The sequence below is a fragment of the Tachypleus tridentatus genome, unplaced genomic scaffold (assembly GCF_004210375.1).
Source record: "Tachypleus tridentatus isolate NWPU-2018 unplaced genomic scaffold, ASM421037v1 Hic_cluster_2, whole genome shotgun sequence".
NCBI lineage: Eukaryota > Metazoa > Arthropoda > Merostomata > Xiphosura > Limulidae > Tachypleus > Tachypleus tridentatus.
In genome coordinates this window covers 20,397,774-20,422,357 of record NW_027467782.1, presented here as the reverse complement: position 1 = coordinate 20,422,357, position 24,584 = coordinate 20,397,774, and the positions used below count along the sequence as shown (strand labels likewise).

Sequence of the window (24,584 nt, the reverse complement as noted above, 5' to 3'; positions counted from 1 at the left end):
CCACGTAGAATATTTATCTTTTGGGTTTAAGTTGTTGTATAAGTAAGGTTTCTTTAATTTTGCGTTTGTTTATGTTTGTTTCTTTATTTAGTATTTGAGTGTTTCTATGGTTATGTTGTGTTTATTTGACTTGCAGTGTTCGAAAACGTGTGAAGGTGACTTTTATGTTCTTTGAATCTGGTTTCCATTTTTCTACTTGTTTCTCCAATATAGAAGTCGTGGCAGTTATCACATTGTATTTTATAAATAATGTTGATATGGTGTTTGTCAGTGTAAAGGAACGCCATTATACCTATATTAATATAGATATAATTGTATTCAAACATCGTTGTTTTTGTTTTTGGAATTTCGCACAAAGCTACTCAGAGGGCTATCTGTGCTAGCCGTCCCTAATTTAGCAGTGTAAGACTAGAGGGAAGGCAGCTAGTCATCACCACCCACCGCCAACTCTTGGGCTACTCTTTTACCAACGAATAGTGGGATTGACCGTCACATTATAACGCCCCCACGGCTGGGAGGGCGAGCATGTTTTTGCACGACTCGTGCGCGAACCCACGACCATCAGATTACGAAGCGCACGCCTTAACGCGCTAGGCCATGCCAGGCCTGCACACTAAACGATAGAAGGAATAATATATGAAGTAAACACAACTGGAACAAAATTCTATAATTCATCGTGTTTGTGATTGCCTAATAACGTTATTATGGACAGAACATAAAAAAATGATTTTGTTTTATTTTAAATTGGCCCTCTACGTTTTGCTGATTAAATTTCTGTGATTTACGATAATTTGATATAGTTTATTCATATTTAAATTAGGTGTTTTGAAGTAACTCAAAATTAATTCCCTCATCGTGAACCTTCGAAAAAATATCCAGTTCCAAATGAGATAGAAGATTTACTATTCTTTGTAAGTTTGTAAAACTTTTCTATATAAGTCATCATTTGTAATAACCGTTATTGTAAATTGTATTAATGTCTGAAATTTAAAATATATGTGTTTTGAAAAAGAAAATTGTGTGTATCAATCTTGTCAGCAAATACCGAAATTTGGATACGTATCGACATTTATTTAACGTCTAAATATAAATTATAAATTAATTCAGGTTTAGGCCTATTTGAAATTGTAACACCACACATTTTCAATGATCATAACGAAACGTAAGCGAGGAAAGCAATTGATAAAAATGAAATGGGACACTGATGTTATAGACCCCAAGAAATGATTTGCCACATGTATAAACTGAAACCAACCCAAATTTCTTTAAGGTATAATTTGATTGTTGTTAAGGTGAAAACTACACAATAGACTATCTGTATTATGCCAATCACAGGTATCGAAACAAAAAGTTAACCTTATAAGCTTGCAAACTTACCGGTGAAAAACTGGCGTTATTTCTGAGAACAAAAGCCAACAAAATCTCATAACTTTAGAAATATACACAAATATGTTGTTTCTAAAGGAAGATTATAAACTTATGAGGTTCGTAACGTTGATTATATCCACAGATAATATAACTATTATTGTTATTATTTGTTTGATTTTTTTACACTTTGTTAGGTTCAGTATATTTCATAGAATAGAACTTATGAACTCATTTATACAGATTTCAAAGCATCAGAGTTTTTGTTTTAGGTTCAGTATTTTGTTATCGAATATCATGTAGGTCAGGTTATAAAGCTAACCAAAATTTCAGGTTCATCATGTCGCTCCACTGATAACGTGAAGTTCGCCAAATGTGTTCGCTCTTTCTGCTATGGGGACGTTATAAACCTTCAATCAATCCCACTATTTTCTGGTAAAAGAGTAGCTCAAGAGTTGGTGGCGGGTGGTAATGATTAGCTACCTTTCTTCTAGTCTTACATTGCTAAATTAAAGAGGGCTAGCGCAGATAGCCCTCGTGTAGCTTTGCGCACAAATTTAGACCTTGTACTCAGTAACTTTATTACATCATTGAACAGAATATATAAATATATATATGTTTTAAAAAAATAACTTTAATGGTAGTCCAGTGGCACAGCGATATGTCTGTAGACTTACAACGTTATAATCTATATTTCGATACCCGTAGTGGTCAGATCATCTGTAGCTTTGTGCTTAACTTCAAACATATAGCGTGTCTATGGAGCGCTAACAAAGGCTGTTTTTTTATACTATTTCACAATCATGCTAGAATGGCTTTAAATTTAATGATTCTGAAAACACATTCATTGTCAAGCTAGCGTTCACGTTTTTGTGAAATTGTAATCGTTAATTCATCAGATCGGGCTGCGACGATTACAGACTTTTGTAACCGGTTAATCGTACTATATTGCCCAGCCCTCAAAAGTTCGCTCCTGTCTTGGAAAAAGAACGATTTTCTGACACCAACAGAAGAGGAGAGACCCGATGATCACCCCACCGGAAGTTTCCTGTGTGTTATGCGAAATTGCGAACTGCAGATCCATGAACTTTTTTTTTTGCTGGACTGACCTCAGTGTCCTCACCAGGTGGCAGACTACCGGCAGGTGGTCATTGAAAGCTGTTATTCATGTTCGAAATGATAATACAACAACTATTCAAAAAACACAACATATTTTATTTAAAAAACACGATATTCATTATTGCACAATTATATCAACCAAATGAACCAATATGAATTATTTTCAGAAAACTAATGTAGACCTTGTACGGCTGGGAGGGCGAGCATGTTTGGTGCGACCGGGATGCGAACCCGCGACCCTCAGATTACGAGTCGCACGCCTTGAGGCTTGAGGACCTCTACTGCTCCTTACATCACACTCCACATGGCATCGTCAAACACCAAGCTGGCACGATCTTTTGCTTTTGTTATGCTTTCATCGTAGAGCACTGCCATAACAGGCACACGGAGGTGAAGAAGTCGCGTTAACATCTGATATGTGGAATTCCATCTTGTGGCAACTTCTTGTATGAGCATACGAGGTTCAACGCCGATTTTTTTTTTGTTTGGTGGTCATGCAAGGCTTGGGTAGCTACAGTGGACCGGTTGAAGTGGCTCACACAACGTCTGGCTGGAGCAAGAACTTTGGCGATGTTGGGTTGCTTAAGAGCATCAGTGATAGCCAGCTGTAAGCTATGTGAGAAACAAAACATATGTTCTAATTTGGCCTCCTTCGCAGCGACTTTCATGTTGGACGCATTGTCCGTGACTAGGGCAGAGATAGCATCAAGCCCAAACTCCGCAGCAATATCTGTGACATGTTGTGCTATGTTCACCCCTGTATGGCGGTCATCTATTGCCCGAGTAGCAACAACTTTGGTCTTGAGTTCCCACTCCGCAGTCAAAAAATGGCAAGTAAGTGTAATGAACGACTTCATCTTCAAGTTGGTCTACAGGTCAGTTGTTATAACAACTGTTTTCCCTGACATTTCTTCCACAACTTCTGCTTTGCACTCTTGATATGCTGAGGCTAAGTAGCTATTTCCTGTCGGCATACGAATGTATGCTAGCCTTTTAAAGACGTTTGTCGTTTTCCAACCACAGGCCCATCTTTTTCACTCAAATCTAAATCTGTCAAGTCAAAATGATCCCAGATAATAAATCTCCGACCACTTTCTAAGCCAGATGACATCGTGCGTTTATTAGCCGTTCAAGTAATCAGATATCAAAACAGGAATTTGCGCTTGACGGCCGCACCAAACGTTAACAAAAACTCTAAAGGTCAACAACAACGAAAATTCAACCAAACAAAAAGGCAAGCAGTTCGTAAAATCACGATAGGCAAACATACCGATGTCAAGGTCAAATAATGGAATATTTACATGTCGACAATCGTATTGTTTTCCCTCGTTTATTTTTCTCGGAAAAAAATCTTAGATTAATCGGTTAGGAAATCCGTAACCGGTTAAGAGCAGTAACCGAACCGTAACCGATTAATCGTGTAATCGTCACGGCCCTACCTTTCAGCCGTGGAGGCGTTATAATGCGACGGTCAATTCCACTATTTGTTGGTAAAAGAGTAGCCCAAAAAGTTGGCTGTGGGTGGTGATGACCAGCTGCCTTCCCTCTAGTCTTACACTGCTAAATCAGGGACGACTGGCGCAGATAGCCCTCGAGTAGCTTTGTGCGAAATTCAAAAAACAAACAAACAAGCATGAGTATTTTTAGTTATTAATAAGTTCATTTAAACAACTTCGACCTACTTTTATGCGGATGAACACACTGTCATCTACAAATGATTGTTTAGTGTGTGCTTTTCTTATAGCAAAATTACATCAGGCTATTTGCTGAGCTCACCGAGGAGAAACAAACCGCTGATTTTAACCTTGTAAATTCACAGACTTACCGCTGTACTAGCGGTGGCGCTCCATTATAGTATGAAAATTGATAGTTACAGTAGATGGAAGCCCGGCATGGCAAGTGTGCTGAGGCGTTCGACACGTAATCCGAGGATCGGGGGTTCGAATCCCGGTCGCACCAAACATGCTCGCCCTCCCAGCCGTGGGGCGTTATAATGTACGGTCAATCCCATTATTCGTTGGTAAAAGAGTAGCCCAAGAGTTGGCAGTGGATGGTGATGACTAGCTACCTTCCCTCTAGTCTTACACTGCTAAATTACGGACGGCTAGCACAGATAGCTCTCGAGTAGATTTGTGCGATATTCAAAACAAACAAACAATACAGTGGATGGTGGTTCAGAGTTATATTAGTTATTTTGAATAACTGGTTGGGTCCCTTCACTCTGATATTACTTGTCTGCTAGGCTACTAATTATTTCCTTACCTTCATATTTGGGGCTGGAATGCCAATTTCATGAGGTAAGTTTATCTTACTTACTCCATATGGTGATATGTTATTATTTTGATTTTTTCTTCTTTACTTTGGAGAGCAGTGACTTGCCCACAATTGTTTGCTGGTAGTAAAGGGTGATATAGATGTGGGTCGTTATGGGCTCGAACACCCACATCTCGCTGTCCTAATTTCAACTGATTTTGATTATTTTATTGCTCTTGAATTTCTTCATGTGAGACTGGAGAGTGGAGGTTAAAACTGACACTCAGTGTTTCCAACCACAATGTAGGTTCTACGTCATCAGTCACCTTCAAAATCTAGAGTATAATCACAGTTTATACAGTGGAGCCCCTCACTAACGACTTCCTCTGTCATACGACCGGAAAATTTTTGACGGTACCCTGTTTGCATTAAATTGACCCCTCGTGGACGACTTCCCCTCAAACGCGACTAACGACCTACCAAATTGAACAATTTTGATTATTTTACCTCTCACTAACGACTAAGTGACATTATTATGTGGCATATTCTGTGAAGTTACATAGCGGTCTGCCTTCTCATTTATGGCATATTACAAAGGAGTTTAATTATTCCGTAGTTAAACAGTATTACGTAATCTACTTCAACAATAAATCTATTTCCAGTGCGTCGAATCGAAAAGAAGATTAATTTTCATTGGTAAATTAATCTTATTCTCAATGCGCTCAGTGCGCTTATTCTATAGTACATAATGAATTAGGAACACTAAATCGGATTATTTAACAGACAGGATTAGTGTGCATAATATGAAGATTCCTCATAACACAGACTCATGTTTCACCAGAATGTCGAAGAGAAAGTTGCTTAACTCAGAAGAGAGAGTTTCCGTCATTAAACGACACGACAAAGGGGAAACTGCAATAAAAATCGCCACGGATCTTGGAGTTGGTAAAACCCAAATTCAGACAATCATTAAAGAGAAAGAAACAATTTTGAAAAAGTGGGAAACAGGCGAAAATCCAGAAAAAAAGCAGAACAAGAGAAGATGCCTATACGACGAGTTGGATGAGAAGGTGTGGCAGTGGTTTGTGAATACAAGATCCAGGAATCTACCAATTACCGGGAAACTAATTCAAGAAAAAGCATTAACATTGGCGTCTCAGCTTGGCAATGAAGGCTTCTCTGCTAGCAATGGATGGTTAGATAGATTCGTAAAAAGGCATAATATCAAAGCAGCTATTCACTGTGGTGAAAGTGCTGAAGTTTCTCAAGAAGCAGTTGAAGTTTGGACTAATCGTCTCCCATCCATCTGTGAAGGCTATTCCACTAATGACATATTTAACGCTGATGAGACTGGGATACAATACAGATCACTTCCAACGAAATCAATGGTCAAGAAGGGAGAAACGACATCCGGTGTAAAAGTTTCGAAAGAAAGAGTTACAGTAATGCTTTGCTGTAGCATGTCGGGAGAGAAAGTTCGGCCATTTGTTATTGGTCATAGTGCTAAGCCGCGTTGCTTTCGTAATTCTGATATGAATTCAATGGTGTAGATTATTATCACAACCGAAAAGCCTGAATGACAATTACCATATTTACCGAATGGGTAAAAAAATTTAACAACAAAATGAAACTTCAGAAACGCAATGTTCTGCTTTTTATCGACAACTGCACTGCTCATGTTGCAATCCCTCTATCTAATGTAAAAATCGTTTTCCTTCCTCCTAATGCAACTTCTAAGCTACAGCCTTGTGACGCCGGAGTTATACAGACCGTCAAACGGCTGTATCGCAAAACATTCTTGAGACAACTTTTGTTTCACATGGATAACGACCAGACGGCTACAGGTCCCGAGTTGTGCAAAAAATCACTCTTCTGAACGCAATTGTGTGGTTACGCGTCGCTTGGCTTCGAGCTAAGACTTCCACAATTAAAAAGTGTTTCTTGAAATGCGGCTTTAACTTCTGTTTAGGCGAAGTGTCAAACGAAAGTGAAGACAATGTTTCAGAAAACCAATCTGACCCCGACTTTAGGCCTGTCTTGAATGTTGTAACTCTTGGCGAATATGTCAACTTCGACAACGAACTCCAGTTTGTGATGATTCAGTTTCTGACAATATTATCGCATGTCCTGAAGAAATCGAGAGTGATGATGGTGAAGAATGTGACGACACAACAGTAGAGTCTTTCGAGCCAATTGACTGTGCCACTGCAATGTCATATGCAGAAAAACTTCTTACAGTTTGGTCTCAAACACGGCAAAATGGACATTGTAGATTGCATGGTAGCAGTGAGCAAAGACATTGAAACTGTACAATTTTCGAAGAAAAAACAAACAAAAATTAGTGATTTCTTTAAGAAAATGTAGTTTCTTATCGTATTTTAAGTCTGTATTTGATCATTTTGTGCGTGTGTAGCATTTCTTCTACAGTGATTTCTTTATAAAAATGTATTTTATCATCGCATTTTAAGTCTGCATAAGCATTAGTGATTTAAGAAAATGTCTTTTATGATCGTATTTTAAGTCTGCATGAACATTAGTGATTTCTTTAGTTTACAAACGTATATACAGTCAGTATTTGAACACTTTGCCTATTATAAAAACGTACATAATTTAAATCTTGGTAACGAATTGGGTATCCATCCCTCACTAACGACTCCCCCTCATTAACGACCTTTTTGTCGAGGTATTTTTGAAGTCGTTAGTGAGGGGCTCCACTGTATATCACATTATAGCCTCTATCCTGGGGATCCTTTTAATTGGTGCAGCGTCTTTGATTTTGTTCGGATTTATTTTTGTGTTTATTACAAACATATGTTATGCAATATATTAATTAGAGAAATGTAAACTAATTTGTTATCGATAAGTGTTATACCTATGAAACGTTATAAATGCAAAACTATGCCATGCAAATTAAATGTAGAACTGTTTGTTTATTTTTGTTTAAAGTTAGCTACACAAATACACAATGGGCTATCTGTGGCTGCCCATCACGCTTACCTAAACTTATTTTCTAGCATTATAAGTCCACAGAAATATAGAAGTGAAAGCCATTGAGTCATTGTTTAAGTAACACATATTAACACATACCTGCATAAAAGATAGTGGAGTTTTCATAAGTAAAAAAAAATAACGTATTTAAAATGTAAAATATGCCATATATCTGAAGTCTTATTTTACAATGGAGTAAAACTACATTTACTAAAATCATAGTGTGTTGTTGTTTTCAATCATAAGATACTTTTAAAGTGACTCTAAAAGCGAAAACTATAAATCTAGTGTTATAATATGAAAAGATCAATGTTGACACTTCGTCTTGTGGTGATGGCATCACTTCTAGCAGCTCGCCCTCTGACATTAGTGACATGATCATATTATGCTGCCTGATAACATCTTCGTTTTTGGAAAAACATGGGTTTTCATATTAAGTATTTGAAAAAAAATTGATATTAAATTTGGTTATTACTCCAAGTTGTATATTAATTAATTTAATTTTGCATATCACATGCATATCCATCACCTAATTAATTTATTAATATTTAATTAAATAAAGTATTACTCAGATATTAATTGAGAATTTGCACTTCACCATATATTAATCACATTATTAATTAATCTTTAATCAATAAATGTCCCCCAGTAACACCTCAACCACCCTCCCTCCTGGTATTGTCCTTTGGCAGATTGTACATGGCCGGCAAGATCTGCTCACATGATTCCTGAGCAATGGACATAACTAGTGGATCTATCTGCTATCTTCTTTGCTCTTAGGTGTCCTTGCACAGTCAACTCGTGAATTTGTTCCATCAGGTGAGTCCTGTAATCTGTTGTTATGATTTGCTACACTTTCCCAGTATAATTTCTCTGTTTGATTTGGTACAGCAATTCCTTCTAATACTCTGCTCTATAAGTGCTTTACCCCTTTGTCTTCTGCTCGATTTTTCCCATATATTGTCACAAAGATGGTGCAGTGAAAAGTGTTTCTTTTACGCTTCCTTCAATTCCTGCAAACCTACATTCGTGATATCATCTTTTGACCTTAGTAAGATCTTCGTGTTTTTTTTAGCTCTTATTTTCTTGAGTTCTGTTTGTGACTTGCCTATACTTCTTCGTTTATATATTTATATGTTTTTCATACATATAGTCTTTGGTAGGTCTGATATAGCACTCCCTTTTGTTTCTCTATTCTGTTGGTACCATCTCGTTTGTCTTCTGTTAAATTTTTTCCCAGGTATTGTCCCAACGTTTCTGCAATGGAGGAACTTTCTTTTATGAATTCTTTCAGTTCCTACAAACCTACATTCGGGATGTCATTTTTTTCACACTTGTAAGGTTTTGATGTCTTGCTTGCTCTTCTTTACTTGACCACTAGTGGTGACCACCAATGGTTCATCAATCTTCTTTCGGTCTGGTATCTGGGATTCTAATAGCTAGTATGTTTTAAACAATTTGGTCAAATATGGATGTTTTATACTGTTGTCTCCAGGTCTCCCACATAATATAATGCATTTATCTTTATTTTTTTATGGGACACTTTCTCATTGTCCCATCAATAAGTACACACACACACTCACATGTGCAGTTTGCCTCTCATTTGGTCATAATATAGCAGACTGGTTCTCACTACTGCAAACAATTTCTTGTAGGCAATTCACTCTTTTGTCCCCAACATATTCTTCACTCGCTGGCATGTTGTGATTTGCTGGTACTTCTGAATATCTGTAACACGCTCCAATCACTATTGGCACTGTTGATCCATTTGTTAACTTTAGTTGATTGTTAGTCGTGTACTGATTAACCATGGAAATGGAACTTCCTTCTCATAATAAATCTGGCACCTTTTTATTGATTCTCTTTTTTTTGGCAGCAGCTTCTATGCTGACAGTCAAACTTTCTAGTTTGTTAACAACACCATCTATAGAAGTTGCTATAGCAAGTTTATACTGAGATTTCTGCTGTTGCTTGTCAGTAATGGACTTCCATTCCTTCGCAACGTTACATATTTTATAAATAATATTTCTTTACCCATTTTTCTGTTAACCCCATGTAACCTTTGGTGGACTCCTGTTTCTAGTCAACTACCAGTTTTTTGTTTTAAATAATAATATCTTCAAAATAAGACAAACGTATGTACAAAAATTATTTACACCATGAAATATCACAGTTGTATCCACAACTCTAAATAATTAATCTTTATTTTCAAATATCCACTTGGGCTGATTCAATTACTTAAGACTATAATTGACAATATAAACTATTTTTCACACAGTACTTACTTTTACTCACAGTACTATTAGTAAATTATTTACTCAGTAAGTACCCCATGGGTTACAAGAGTTGTATCATAACTTTAAAAATTGTCTACTTCTCATGAAAATCCACAGAGAATGGTTCAATTAATATAGATCCCCCTTTTACAATACAAATTATTATATTTATTAAACTTTGAAACTAACTTTATCATATCGCCAGATATGGTTAATTATTCTCACACCAGCTAACTTCACGTTTTTTCTCATTGACTAATTTTCTGAGAAAATTCGTAATCCGAGGGTCGCGGGTTCGCATCCCCGTCGCGCCAAATATTCTCGCCCTTTCAGCCGTGGGGGCGATATAATATGACGATCAATCCCACTATTCATTGGTAAAAGAGTAGCCCAAGAGTTGGCGGTGATGACTAGCTGCCTTCCCTCTCGTCTTACACTACTATATTAGGGACGGCTAGCACAAAGCTACTCGAGGGCTATCAACGTGGTAAGTTTGTTTGTATAACGTGGTAAGTTTGTTTGTTTGCCACGTCATACAACTGAACTTAATTAATCACTATTATTTTTTTAAATCATTAAATATTAACTCACCAAATAAATATAATAATAACTCTTAAACTAAACAGTTTTGTATATCCAAAAATATTAATTACTAATTTGAAATCATTCTTTCCCCAACTTGTGTGTCTACAGTGAAGTTATAATTTATAAAGCTTCTGTAATAAATAATCATTTTCTTTGAAACAAACATGGATTTTTAAAGCGATAAAACAGGCAATTTTTAAATACTTTATAACTTTTTATTTTCTATTTACATACATTTTATTTTAATTTTTTATCGATGTGAAGTTTGTGAAAGTCCGGGACAAGAAAACATAAATCGAGAGTCATTGTCTCTTATTAGTGAAGAAAATCGTCCGATCATAGAAGTTATTCTGTTGTTGTCTTGCATCTGGCTTTCTAATTCGGTTAAACACTAGTCAAAAAATTCTTGTGGATCTAATAATGTATCAGGAGCTTACGTTTCTCAATTTGTCTGTCGACTCTAGTCCTCAGAACCCTCTGACTCTGATGATTTCCTTTCGTTAAACAAATCTCGCAGTTCTTTGAAGTAAAGAGGTCTCATTGATTTGTATTTCGTAAATTTGTTGTGACGTCTACAAGGTGAAGGTACCTTCTTCCTTTCAGTTAACGGAGTTTCTGATATATATGAGATAATTGGCTTATATTTATGAGGCTGTGTTGTTATAAAATATTTGGCATGTGATCCTTCAAGACTTGTGATAATGTTTGTTATTTCACTTGAGTCATTGCTATTTTGGATGTCCTTCCTATTGGTGAAAACATTCGCCTTTGTTTCTTTCTAAAAATAACAAGAATCAGGATAGGTTGATGTTAGTTATCATTATATAGAAATTACCTCTTGAAAATTAATACAATGAAACTACCGATAACTTGGCTATATAAATTTAGTGGACATTAATTCAAATACGTTTTCGAACAACACTTTTATTGAAATATCCAAATTCTGAGCAAACTAATTGACTCTATAAATTGATTTCTAATAAGTAAAAAGGGAAGGGAATGTTTATCTTGTGCATGTCGAAATATTTACAACTTTACTTCTGGGAAAAACTCTGTAGGAAGTACGATATGTCTCCAGTACTAAACAGAACAAACTGTAAACAATTACTAACAAGCGTTATTTGAAATTTGAGAATTTCAAAAATAATCAAACTAAAAAAGAAATTGAAATAAAAAAACGTTGGTACCAACAACTATACTTTTAAGAATGATAAATTGCGTGATGTATATTTTAATTTAGTTGCTGCAATTATCGAGAATTTTACTCTACGTTGTTTTGTTGGGTTTTTTTTATCAGAAAACTTCAAAACGGACAATCTGTGTCTGCTCACCAAGAGCATTAATACCAGACTTTTAGAGATATTAGTGTTCGGTCCTATTACTGGGCTACACCAGATGTCCTTAATCTATGGATGCCTTTGTATTTAAAATTCGAATATTTTAATATTTGTTTGGAAACAGTTTAACATCGAGATGGCGCTGCGAAATTCATCAATATCGATATGAACTAAAGCGCAAAAAGAATACAAACACGACAATAATAATGCTTCATAAAAAGTAAAATAAAATACATTTTTAACTCTATGTGGTGCGTAAATGAGTCCAGTGTTCTTAATGAGAAAGTTTCTAGCTAGCATAAATGTAAACTTGTTAGAGAATTTCTACTGTTTAAAATTTTGGCATGACGAAAGGGGTGTTTGAACATCAGATAAGATACATCAAAGTTCTACAGTTATCCAAACAAAGAAAATTTGGCAAATGCCGGTTTGTTAAACAGGAAAAGAAAATAAGCAAATATAAATGTCCCGGCATGGCCAGGTGGTTAAGGCGCTCGGCTCGTAATTCGAAGGTCGTGCGTTCGAATCCTCGTCACACCGAACATGCTCGCCATTTCAGACGTGGGAGCATTATAATGTGACGGTCAATCCCACTATTCGTTGGCAAAAGAATAGCTCAAGAGTTGGCGGTGGGTGGTGATGACTAGCTGCTGCCTTCCCTCTAGTCTTACACAACTAAATTAGCAGTTGTAGTATATGAAGGATGGAAGTCCTCACATTATACATTATACGTATATATGTCTCTCTACTACTAAATGGAATGAGTACAACCCAACTTTACGAGGTAATGACTCATAAACAGAGTCATGCAGTACAAATCTATAGAATAAACATTTATTAAAGGTTTGGAGACGGCTTGAATGGTAATGAAGAATATAATGGTATTATATATAATGAATATAATAGGATATAATGGTATTATATACTAGCGCAAGTGCTAGTCCCTTGGACGGAATTTACGTAACTTCATAATTAATGAAAAGTTATCTAACGACATGAATAATTGTCTCCCTTATATGTGACCAGATCAATGAAAACCATGAGATAAAATACTGATAAAACGCCTTCCTTTCCCCGTAGCGGGCTTAGAACCATAATTTGAAACAGCTTCTATCCAAGTGGAACCGTTTTAAAATGTTCATATTAGAAGCATCTTTCATATATCTTCCCAAATGTTAATACAGTAGAAAATATGTAATTTTTACAGTTTTGTTGTTCATACATTTCACTTTATACTTTGAGTACATAGATTAACAAGAATATCAGGTTATACTTTTGTTGCTAAGCGACTTGGCATAAAGTTGTTGTTGTATACCTATAACAAGTTAAGATTCATCCGTAACTGTGTCAATAACTGTGAAAACACATGACTCATAAACAGAGTCAATAGAGTACAACAATTTCCAAAATGTTTTGAGATGGCTGCAATGATAAAGAAGAAACCTGTATTACATGTATATATCTACACACAACGTCTCTAGAAGCTTGTTATCAAGTATCCATTTAAACCGACTGCAATTTCCTTCTAAAATCGATACCATTAAATTTAAACGTTTCTTATAAGGTGGAAGATTGGAGTGTGAAGTTTATAGCCTTAATACATTATATTTATAACGGTGTCTAAACTTCACGCAGAACACCAGCATAAAATGTATAGAAAGTAAGTAAATATATGTGACTGAAGGTATATTACATTCTTCTTATGTTCGTCTATTTGTGCTCTACCCACCACGACTATCGATAGCCGGTTTCTAGCGTTGTAAGTCCCAGACACTCGGTATGAAATGTGATGACATTTCCCGTTATCACAATACTTACTTCAGGAAGATGAAAATTCTGAACGTTTTTGGCCCTCTTCTCTTTTACACTTTTACATTTTCTCTTCTCGTTTGTATTAACAGACTGATCTTCATCTTTTTGTGGTACAAGTGAATATTTAATTTTTTTTCTATCATCTTTATTTGTATGGTCTTCTGTGTTAGCTGATTTTACACTTTTACATCTACAACAATTGCACTTCCAAATAATGACACTACAAAAGAAAAGCGCTAATAAATAACATGGATGATTTAATTTGACTCTTATTTGTACATCAGTGTTATGTCAATTAAAAATGGAATATAATTATAATCTAGAAATAATAACATTTAACAACGACAGCCACAGGGACGTTCTCTCCCAGTGGAACGTTAGTAAGTATATGAACATATAACACTAAAATAGGCGGGTTCAGTTCCCCACGGTGGACATGGCAAGTTGACCCCTGCTGCATCTCTTTAAAATAAAGTTAACAAATGTAAAAAGGAATAAAATGTTATAGCTTAAGAGGGATAATTGAATAATTATTATACTCGCTGATAAATTTCAATTTTAAGACCATATTGAAATAAACTGAAAATCATTAATTAGTTAAAGAACTTTTTTGAATGAAAATGCCTTTTATATTTATCTCAAGTACTCGAATTGTAATAATTTAGCTTACCCATATTTTACACGTTTCAATTTCAAGTATTTTTACTGACACGCACAGTACCTTATTGTATTTACATATGAAAAACAGGTTGAACAATAACATACTTACAAGGAATGTTTTTCATCAGAAGAACTTGTAATATTGTAAAAAGTGATCCACAATTTAAGCTTTAAGTGAATCTCCACACATAAAATACACTTTATTGTAAACTAATGATGCTAATTTCCCCTTATATATATTTTTTTTAATGCAAGCGTTTGTATCCTTTTGATTATTTATCATTCTAATTAAAAGAAAGTAACTAATATTTTTTTATTTCTCAGTCCCTTTAAATTCATTATTAAGTATATACACACATGGTTCAACTATTAATAACACAGAAATTATATTAAGATCTATCCAACAAAACATAAAAAATACTGTTTTGTTCTTACCTTAGAAAAATTAACAAAAGTGGTATTCCTACTGCAGCAGTTACCAATGGAATCGTATGTTCTGACATGGATGGTGCTGAAATGGAAAAATACAAGTTAAAAAGAAAGTTAGTTAGTCAAGTGCAATTTGTTTTTTGTTATATGATAGTATTGGAGGAGGCTACGTTTTATTTGGTATACTTACAGTGAAAATAACAAGATAACCACAGCGTTCTGAGTTACTGGAATCGAAGAAGTTCCACTCTTTATTCAAACACGTATAAGTTTAATGCACATGGATAAAACAGTACAGGTAAAGAAGTGTAAAGTATCACTTTAGATTTACTTTCTTCCTTGATAATCCAAGTAAAGATATTTACTTATCATATCTTATGACAACCAAATACACTGACTGTGTTTTCATATCAAATCAGGATGATCATTTGATACATCACGTGACTGACCACCATTACAGCAGATATATATATTCGTAAGAAGACAAAAGGCAAAAGTAACAAGTTCTCAGACTTCCAAGGATGTATGATTGTCAACACTGACGTACTAGCAATTTGTAAACTGAATACTGTTTATATGTTTCACTATTCAAAGAAATCTGTAATTAGTGTCTGAATGAACTACAAACGAAAGAGAATATATTGGAAAACTATCGGTAACAATTCAAAGGGAAAGTACATGGACTGTCTTTTTGTTGTAAACTAATGTAAAACTCTGTTCGAGTCAACCAGTTTTTATAAAATAGTCAAGGTTTAAATAATACAACAATACTAGGAGGAGGAAAATACTTATGGCATACAATTACTGGTCCAAAAACTTACTTCAGACAATAGAAAGCTCAAACTGTGAACAGTGAATTAGTGGGAATGATAGACGTGGTTTGGTGAATCATGTTTTACCTGAGTTGCTATGAGTGGTGAAATGGTAAGATATTTATTATTTAGAATAGAAAATAATGTCCACAATGTACTGGAATATTATAGGAGATCGGGTATTTACACATTACTACAATTTTTACTTTCATGAATAAGGGATTGAAGAAATTTAATGGGAAGAAAGAACAACACGCGTCAACACAAACATCGTCACTGTAATATTTTTCCATCACGACATTTTGTCAACAACCTTTCCACACATATTATCTTACGTTAAAGGTACGTTTTACGTAATCTTATATGTAGCATAACTTACCTTTCCTTGGAGAAGGAACGTATGTTTCTTCCTCCGTTCCTGGTTGACTTGGATCTAAGAAAAAAGCTTGAAATGTTTACAATGTTAACTTTGACAATTAAAAATAAAATAATAGATGAAGTATATAATAACTAATTTATTGCTTAGTTTGTTGGAAACAGTTTTTCCTTTTTCGATTTATTTAAAAATTAGAATTCACAAATACTGATCACACATATAAACGCTTTGAAGGAAAGCACAACTTACAACACAGGTTATGTCTCAGTGTGAGTCCTTCAGGACATTGGTAGTTTTCACTTGGTTGTACGCATGCTAAAATAAAGTATAAGATAATTCGTAGTTCAAGTATTGTTGACATAAGAAATAATATTTTGCACTATTTATTTGTAATTTAGCACAACACTACATCATGGGGTATCTATGCTCTGCCCATCACGGATATCGAAACCCGGTTTCTTGCATTGGAATCACGCAGACAGTTTGCTGGGCCACTAGAGTAATTTTTGACCTGATATGACACTTTAGGCTCATAACAAATTATTAACTACTTTTCTTCGTGAAAGCTCACACATTGGAAATCCTGCAAGGTATAAACAAAATCTAACAAATATAGCTTATCTTGTTCTTTATCTATTGTATCGTAGGTCACAGGAGGTTTCAACTCAATGTATTTTCATAATTAATAATAAATAAGGATTTACAATGGTAAAGTTAAGGGTTCGATTTCCCCTCGGTTGGTACAGTGGATATCCCGTTGTAGCTTTGCTATATGAAAAAACGCAAATTTTGGTAATTAAAGGCCCGGAATGGCCAGATGTGTTAAGGCATTCGACGTGTAATCTGAGGGTCGCAGGTTTGAATCCCCATCACACCAAACATGTTCGCCCTTTCAGCCGTGGGGGCATTATAACGTGACGGTCAATCCCACTATTCGTTGGTAAAAGAGTAACCCAAGAGTTGGCGGTGGGTGGTGATGACTAGCTGCCTTCCCTCTAGTCTTACACCCAGATCAGAATTAAAGATATGCTCAGTAACAGATACAGTTAATCAAATAAGCTCTTCAAACTTTCTTATTTCAAATGATAAGAATGTATCGTTTCATCGCTTGATTGTGAAAAGTGGCTAAACAATGTCTCTGAATACCAGAACTTACTGTGTGTTTGTAACAAAAGAAACATTTTTCTGCTATAACACTGTAGCATTTTGTAATTTCAATATTTTCACAGACGCTTAAAGAAATCATTCAACACTTTTGATTTTTTAAAATTATTTGTTCTATGACTTGTAAAGAAAACAACAAAACCTTTCTAATTTCTAACATAAGGTTATCTCGTTTTCTGACTTCACGGAATGTCTAATGTCATTAATTGTGTAATGCTATTGATTAAATTTATTCATATCTATGTATGTATTTAGTTATTGTATATAATAATAATAAATCAAAAATTATTTCGTAATGATAAATTTATATCTGCAGACAAATTTGATTTTCAACATTTTAACACTGCAGGCTTAACGCGGAAACAATGGCGGTGAGCTGTATGTTGGTAGTTGGAAAGGTGATTTCATGGATTTTGGAAAATTAATGTACAATCATTAAATATATATCGAACTTATAACACTTTACATAAATTGTAGTAAAAATGGATGGAATCCGATCCATAATTTAAAGTTTTTTTTTACTTCTAAACACTACCAAAATCGATTCTTATAAGCGTTTACCTTCCAAGAAATGAGTGATGAAAATTGGTTTTTGTGCTTTTATCTCCCAGTTTCTTGTGTATTCAATAACGCACTTATACACACCGGTATCAGAAAAATCAAATTTATAAATCATCAAATCTCCCGTGGCTTTGTTTACCCGAATTTTATTATCGTCTGTTGATATTCCACCGTAGGGGCCAAACCAATAATACTGGATAACATCAAAGGTATATCTTTTGATTCCAATGCCGTCAGGGACACACGGAATCACCTGTGGGGCGCCAAGTACAATATTTTCAGGCTTAAGTTTGATGTGTGCAGGCATTGCTATTATTACAACATAGAATGCCATAAAAAATCAATGTTTTGAAAAAGAACTTCACCATCTCTATATCTTAAAGTCTCCTTGCAGTAGTAGATTGAACGTTTTACAAAATGTCTCCCAATTATCTGTGTTGCTAAGATACCGTTTCATTGTTAATATTATAAATATTGTAAGCACGTAACAACAAACAATATGATATAAAAGTTACGGAGTTCCGGATTAAACACTAAAAGCTGATAAAAGTTACGGAGTTACGGATTAAACGCTGAAAGCTGACAAAGTACAGAAACTAAAAGGTGTGAAATTTATGATGAGGCTACAGAAACCACAATTCCATCTTTACACAGCTTTGATTTGAATTTAAAATATATAAATTCAAAAATGTGTGAAAAAAACGTCTAGTGGTTACGTTATTTTTATCACAAAATAAGATATTGTTGTTTCACATCATGCTTAGAGGCAACAAAGAAACACCACAACAATATATCATAAAAGTTACGGAGTTCGGGATTAAACACTAAAAGCTGATAAAAGTTACGGAGTAACGGATTAAACGCTAAAAGCTGACAAATTACAGAAACTAAAAGGTGTGAAATTTATGATGAGGCAACAGAAACCACAGTTCCATTTTTAAAGAGCTTTGATTTGAAGTTAAAATATACAAATTGATATATGTGTGAAAAAACATCTAATGTTTACGTTATTTTATTACAAAATAAGACATTGTTGTTTCACAATAATACTTGCTAAATAATCACAATTATTGTTGTGAAAATAGTTCAAACAACTCGCCTGGTAGGTAAATTACATATACGGAATTTAAAAAGTTTCTATTCTTCCCTTAAGTTTCCCAAATTTGAGTTAAAATATTAAAAAATAAAAGCATCATAAACAAACTGTTTACATACTGGTTGGAACAGAATTATAAGAAAAAGAAATTTATTTATTTTCTCCCATGAAGATACCTAGGGGGCTGAATATAAAAATCGTATAGTTAATAACATCATAGGCCTAATATCAATGTCTTCTGACAAGTGCAATGAATTGTGATCACACTCTATCAGTTTAGAAAACGTCTTCACCGTAAGATTCGTTGCTTATATAAATATTGTTCTTATTGTGTTTGGTCGTCGGCAATGGATAGGACAAAGTATAGTTGATATAATATTGTACATGTTTGTTTTTGAAAAATTCGTGAGTGCTTACGAAGCACATGAGGTAGATATAGCCCAGAGTGCCGGTTTTGTAACCTTGGCTGGAGGTGCAAGCAACCCTGTTAATGGAATTATCTGCAATTATTCAGTGAGAGACTGATCAATCTGTTTGTCAGCCACTTTCTCTTGAAGTTATTCATCTCATGAACAATCTGAACCTGTTCATTCCGAGAAAGATTTTTATAGCCTTTTTCCACCACAGGATTTTCTCATGTTTCCCTGTACACCTCCTCCAGAGTCAGCTCGGTCTAATATTGCGTATTTAGGTATGATTTCTCAGGTATGTGATGTTTTATCCCTTTTTATGAATTCCTACAATCCTCATCCTTTTTTGTTGTATGATAGTTCTCAGTTCTTCCTTACCATAATTAGTTTTCCTACCTTCTTTGGATATTAGGGTTCATACAAAGCAATTTACTTCATAATTGGTTGAGAGTTCCAGCATGTCTTGCTTCCTATGTGCTGTGGATAGTTTGTTTGACGAACCATCAAGTAGCCTATCCGTTGTAAGACTCACAGGTGTTGGAATCTATTTTGCCAATTTGGGAGTACCCCCTGACTTCCAGTGCTTTTAACCCATGCCTCTGTCTTATCCTTACTTTTGTGGTATTTATCTACCATACATTTACTTTCAGATACTCTGTACAAAAGTCCTGAGGTTTATGAGGAACAGCCTCTCCTTTGTTACTTCTAAGATGACTCATTTTTCATTCTCTACTCTCACCTTGCATACATAAATTTTCTGTTGTTGAAACATAATGGGTCAAAATGCAGCCTTCTGTCAGATTTATTTGCTGCCCACTTAGGAAATCATGTGTAGCTCTGTTTCTTAGTATATTTTCAAACGTATTCCAGACCCTTTGGAATTGCATGCTAGGAACACTCTATCCTTTTGTTTTTGGTAGCTCATTTGCCACAGTTGGAATCAAGACAAGCCCCTATTCCTGTTTCCCATCCTAGTGCTTCCCAGCTTTTACCTGTTCCTCTTTCCAGGTGTTTTTTTCAGTGTAGATCATCATAGTATCAACAGTACCAGTTGATAACTGGATGGGAGCTCAGTTGTGTGACTTTCTTCCCTTTTGGCAGTGTTTCACCACAGATTGGTGGATTATTTGGACATGTCCTATGCTTCCTTTACCTTCCTCTTTTTATCACAGATATCCATTTCTTTCCTTCCTCAGAATCCCATTAACAGCCAGCTTCTGTTGGAGGTAGTTCAGGACCTTCTGTCCAACAGAACATTGAATCTGGAAATCATCTCTTTCCTAGTTTCTATTCCAGTTTGTTGTTGTCATTAAAATTGAAGACTGATTATCTGTCATAGTCTTTCAATCAATTTCTCAGTCTTTTTTTTTTTTTTTTATAATATAGAGTAAAAGCAAAAAACATAAGTTTTTGCACATTGTAGTGAATATGTTTGACTTCCTCCTTCAATTATACTTTATCTGTATTGTGGAGGCAGGGCTGAATTATTTACTAGGCACGGTGCCTAGGGCCTATGAAAACTATAGGTCCATGAAAAGTTTCCTTAAAAGTTAATTTTTGGTTTAACTTATATGGCTGGTAGGGCCTACAAACAGTAGGTGCCTACGTCCTACAATCGTTTTGATACAGCATGGTGGAGGAACTTGGGATTGTTCTGGTTCTTTCCCTTCAACTGTCTTTTGTGTAGCTTATTCTGAAGATGTTATTTGTCTTAGGTTGGTTCTGGTCAATTTCTCTCTCATACACATTTTTTCAATCCAGGACATCAGGTTTTTTAAGTTGATATACCATTTTGAATTCTTAACATACGCTCTCTTCAGGAGTCAGGGGTTTGATATCCCTTCTGGTCTCATTAATTTCAGGTGAAGATGGTATGATCCTCATTCTACACCCACCCTCTCTATCTGTGTCAGTTTCCAGCAGCACAGATTTTGGATGTAGTTGTCAAGTACAGTCCATCATGCCCTAGCCACTTTGTGTCTGGGGACACTTCCATTTTTCCCCAATACTAATTGGATTTACTTCTCAGTTTTTGTCTACCAGAATATACAACACATTTCCCAGATTGGTGAAGAGTATGGCTGGTTTAGAAGTAGTATAGTCTCCCACATCATATCTACATATCTGATTCTTTAGACTCAAGGTGTGCCTTTGTACTCTTTCAAAGGGTGCTTCTTTTCTTCCCTTGCACCAATTCAGTGTGTGATTCTATCTGATTATATAAGTACAGCTAATGTACCATATCAGAAGTTAATTTTTCTATACATAAAATGTGCTTCCTCTCCACTGAAAATGAGTGATTCAGTTCTCCACTAAAACTCAAAACAGTAATTTGATAGAACTGAAAAGAGGAAGTCGCACGTATAATGAGTGTATAGCACTTTCCTTTGTGGAGGATTATCCACGATAATTTGCATGAGGGACATTAAAATGAGTCATTTTCAAAGGAAGGGAGGAAAAAGGCTTGTGGCATGTTTTTCTTTCTTTTTTTTCACATAGAGGGCAGCATTAAATGAGACTAGTTATATGAAATACATTTTCTGTATAGGAAACATAACTTTCACTGTTGCCCTGCTTAATATCTTATTTTGTTGAAAATCACCTATATTTTCATGAAAATTGGGATCATCTAGAAATTTTTCCTTCTCTCTAGTATGTTTTCTTGGCCTCCAAATTAACAAGGTGCCTTATATCCAATTTTATATTGTAAGCCTTGATATGGATATATCATCCGGTTGTAAAAGAGACCCAAGGGAACTCTCAGTCCTAACTTGTCAATTTAGAGGTCATTAGATGAAATTCTTATTGTAGTTTTGTTCTTATTTATTTTTCAGTTGTGTAAATAATCAGATTACTTAATAGTCTTACACAGTATTATTTGTTTAAGGGTTCATTTAACTTTTAAGAACAACTTTCAGGTTTCCTGCTGCCCTTGGAACTATTTCATTGTAAATCATGTTCAGTTTTCATGGCCATAATAATGCGTTATTATGAAAATACTTCTTTCATTGTAGTAAGTTTCTACAAACGTTGATGAGGTCAATCTTATTCCACACATTTTGATACACTTTTCACACAATCTCTACTGCATTTGGATGTTGGCTTTCTAGACTATGTTTAAGCAGATCAAAGACAAAAACAAAACAGCATTTTATGCTTCAATAAAACTGAATTGTGTTGGCAATCCAAATATTTTGTGTTAAAGCCTTCAAAACATATGCAGATAATAATTATTCACTAATGGATATAAACTAAACTGAGTTCTTTTTTGTCTTCAATAGTGTTTGCTAATTCAGAGCCTGTTAGAGGGTTTGAAGAAGGTGCACTCCAGATGTGCTTTGCTGATCTTAGGCAGGTTAGTAAGCCTTTACAAAAGTCTACTATTTAAGTTCATATTAAAAGATATTACAAGTAATGTAAACATTGCTTTTGGACTAAATACATTTTATGTGGTTGCTGTAGAATAGTCATTAATATTGTATACGTATGTAACATGGGCATATATTATGTATATAGATATGTAATTAACAGTTACATTATGGAAGACATTAAACCTTGAAGAATGATATATGCTCATAGGAAGAAAAGTATGCAACTCTCATGAAATGCCTTTCAAAAATGAAACTAGTTAATGAAATTATTTCCTTAAAACTTGATAACAAACTTTCATTAAAGTAAGTAGTTTCAGCAAAAGTTTTATTTTGTAAATATTTTTTGGATTTTTCTGATAAAAATTCATTATTTAATGTAGTTATTTACACTTGGACTCTGAGTAGTTCACATGCAAAGTAATTTTTACATAAAGTATAAAAATAATACGTTTTACCTTACTGTTTCTACATTTCATTTGTATAACCTCTAGAACCTCATAAATGAACATCAATTGTTGTTTTTAAGATAAATGTTTGTACTTTTTTTTTCTCTTTTATGCACCGTATTACTAACTCTATTTGTCATCATCAACAGAGAGTGCAGGGAAATGATTTTAAAATTAACAAAATGTGTACATACCTTTTACATCTTTATAGAAATTTATTAGTATAGTCATCTTTTCACATATTCATAATTTAACGTCTTTATCTTTTCATTTATAGTTTATTTTAACTCTCCTTTAAAATTCTTTGTCTCTATTTATTCTGATATGTTAACTGATACCAATAGGCCTTTTATGTAGAAGTTATTTTGAGAAATTCCCCACATAGGTGTGTTGCCAAAACAGGATGGCTGTGATAGATACCATCTTGTTTATAAAGCTTTCACAATCTATGTAACAAGTTAAGCTTATAAAACAATTAAATCACTCAAATAGGATTTTTAAAACATAAATTATACATAGTCAACTAAAATATAAAAATTAGATTTAAGTACAATTCAACTGTCTCTAACTATAGCATTTTGAGGTAACAAACTACTGTAAGTGCTGTAGACAATAGTACTGCAGGCTGTTACTTCGACTTCAGTACAAAACTGTACACCAATTTCATATTAACTGTTGGTGGAGTGGAGTGTAAACTGAGCTCTTTATAACATCTTTGTACACTTGTATTAACTAATTACTTGTACGTCATTAATTTGTTTCCAAAGTATAGAAGATTGGCATAGCACCCATTAAAAGGCTGTAAAATCTATTTCTCTTTTGCAGTGGATTCAGTTCTAAGATTGCATATATCGTATGTCTCAAAAGGACATGTGAAAATACATTGGCATCTAGACAGTTGTATGCATTGTGAGCTTATGTGTTTACAGTCAGTTTCTGTTAAATTGGAGATTTTTTTTATATAACTTGGATCATGTGACAAGCAAACTATGTGAGCAAAATATTTATTTTAAATGTTTCTGTTGTAACAAAGAATTAAAACTTGGATAACATAAAGATTAAATTATATACTATAATGTTAATTTCATTCACATGCATGGATTGTAAAGATGTTTAATTAAATTTTGCACATAATTCAGTAATTTGCATATAAATTAATTTTAAAATGCTGCTGTTCTGATCAGATAAACAGATATGACTTTCAGTGTTATTTTGTTTATCAACACTACTCATCAGTGAGTTTCTGATGTGAGTACTTAAGACTATGTCATTTAAATGCTTCTGTGTGCATTTTAATCTGGAATTTTTTGCCCGTTAGCTTCAGTCAAGAACACTTTTTATATGACTGGGAACCAAATATATACACGAGATTTACATTCATTGTCAGTGACATCCGTCAATGTATTTATGGTATTCGTACTCGTGATTATAAATGTTACATATATGTTTGTAATTGATACATTTTTTGTTGACTTCGCTCTCTTGAACTTCGAGTAATCCAGTTACATGTCTTATCACAGCTGT

The 24,584-nt window shown here is 34.5% G+C and overlaps 2 protein-coding genes across 51 annotated transcripts in view; one reads left to right on the top strand and one right to left on the bottom strand.

The window, feature by feature from the left end:
* The window catches only part of LOC143243348 (uncharacterized), a 207,172-nt gene that overhangs the window by 158,772 nt on the left and 23,816 nt on the right, over positions 1–24,584 (top strand). For 33 of the 50 annotated variants that reach the window (XR_013024302.1, XR_013024301.1, XR_013024298.1 and 30 more), the window contains exon 2: positions 22,525–22,598. Coding sequence is in view for 4 of the 50 variants with exons in the window: in XM_076487204.1 (XP_076343319.1) it covers positions 22,525–22,598 (74 nt within the window). In the remaining 46 variants the exon portion in view is untranslated. Of the gene's footprint in view, positions 1–18,852; positions 19,539–22,524; positions 22,599–24,584 lie in introns of those variants that run through there. The other 17 variants (XR_013024312.1, XM_076487206.1, XM_076487212.1 and 14 more) reach the window with 16 other exon arrangements.
* On the bottom strand, positions 10,845–18,044 carry LOC143243238 (uncharacterized). Its single transcript, XM_076487087.1, has 6 exons — positions 17,738–18,044; positions 16,262–16,327; positions 16,016–16,069; positions 14,831–14,906; positions 13,742–13,955; positions 10,845–11,364 (listed from the first exon to the last, which is right to left on the bottom strand). The coding sequence occupies exons 1-6, from the start codon at positions 18,042–18,044 to the stop codon at positions 11,047–11,049; spliced, it is 1,035 nt and encodes a 344-aa protein (XP_076343202.1). The 3' UTR covers positions 10,845–11,046.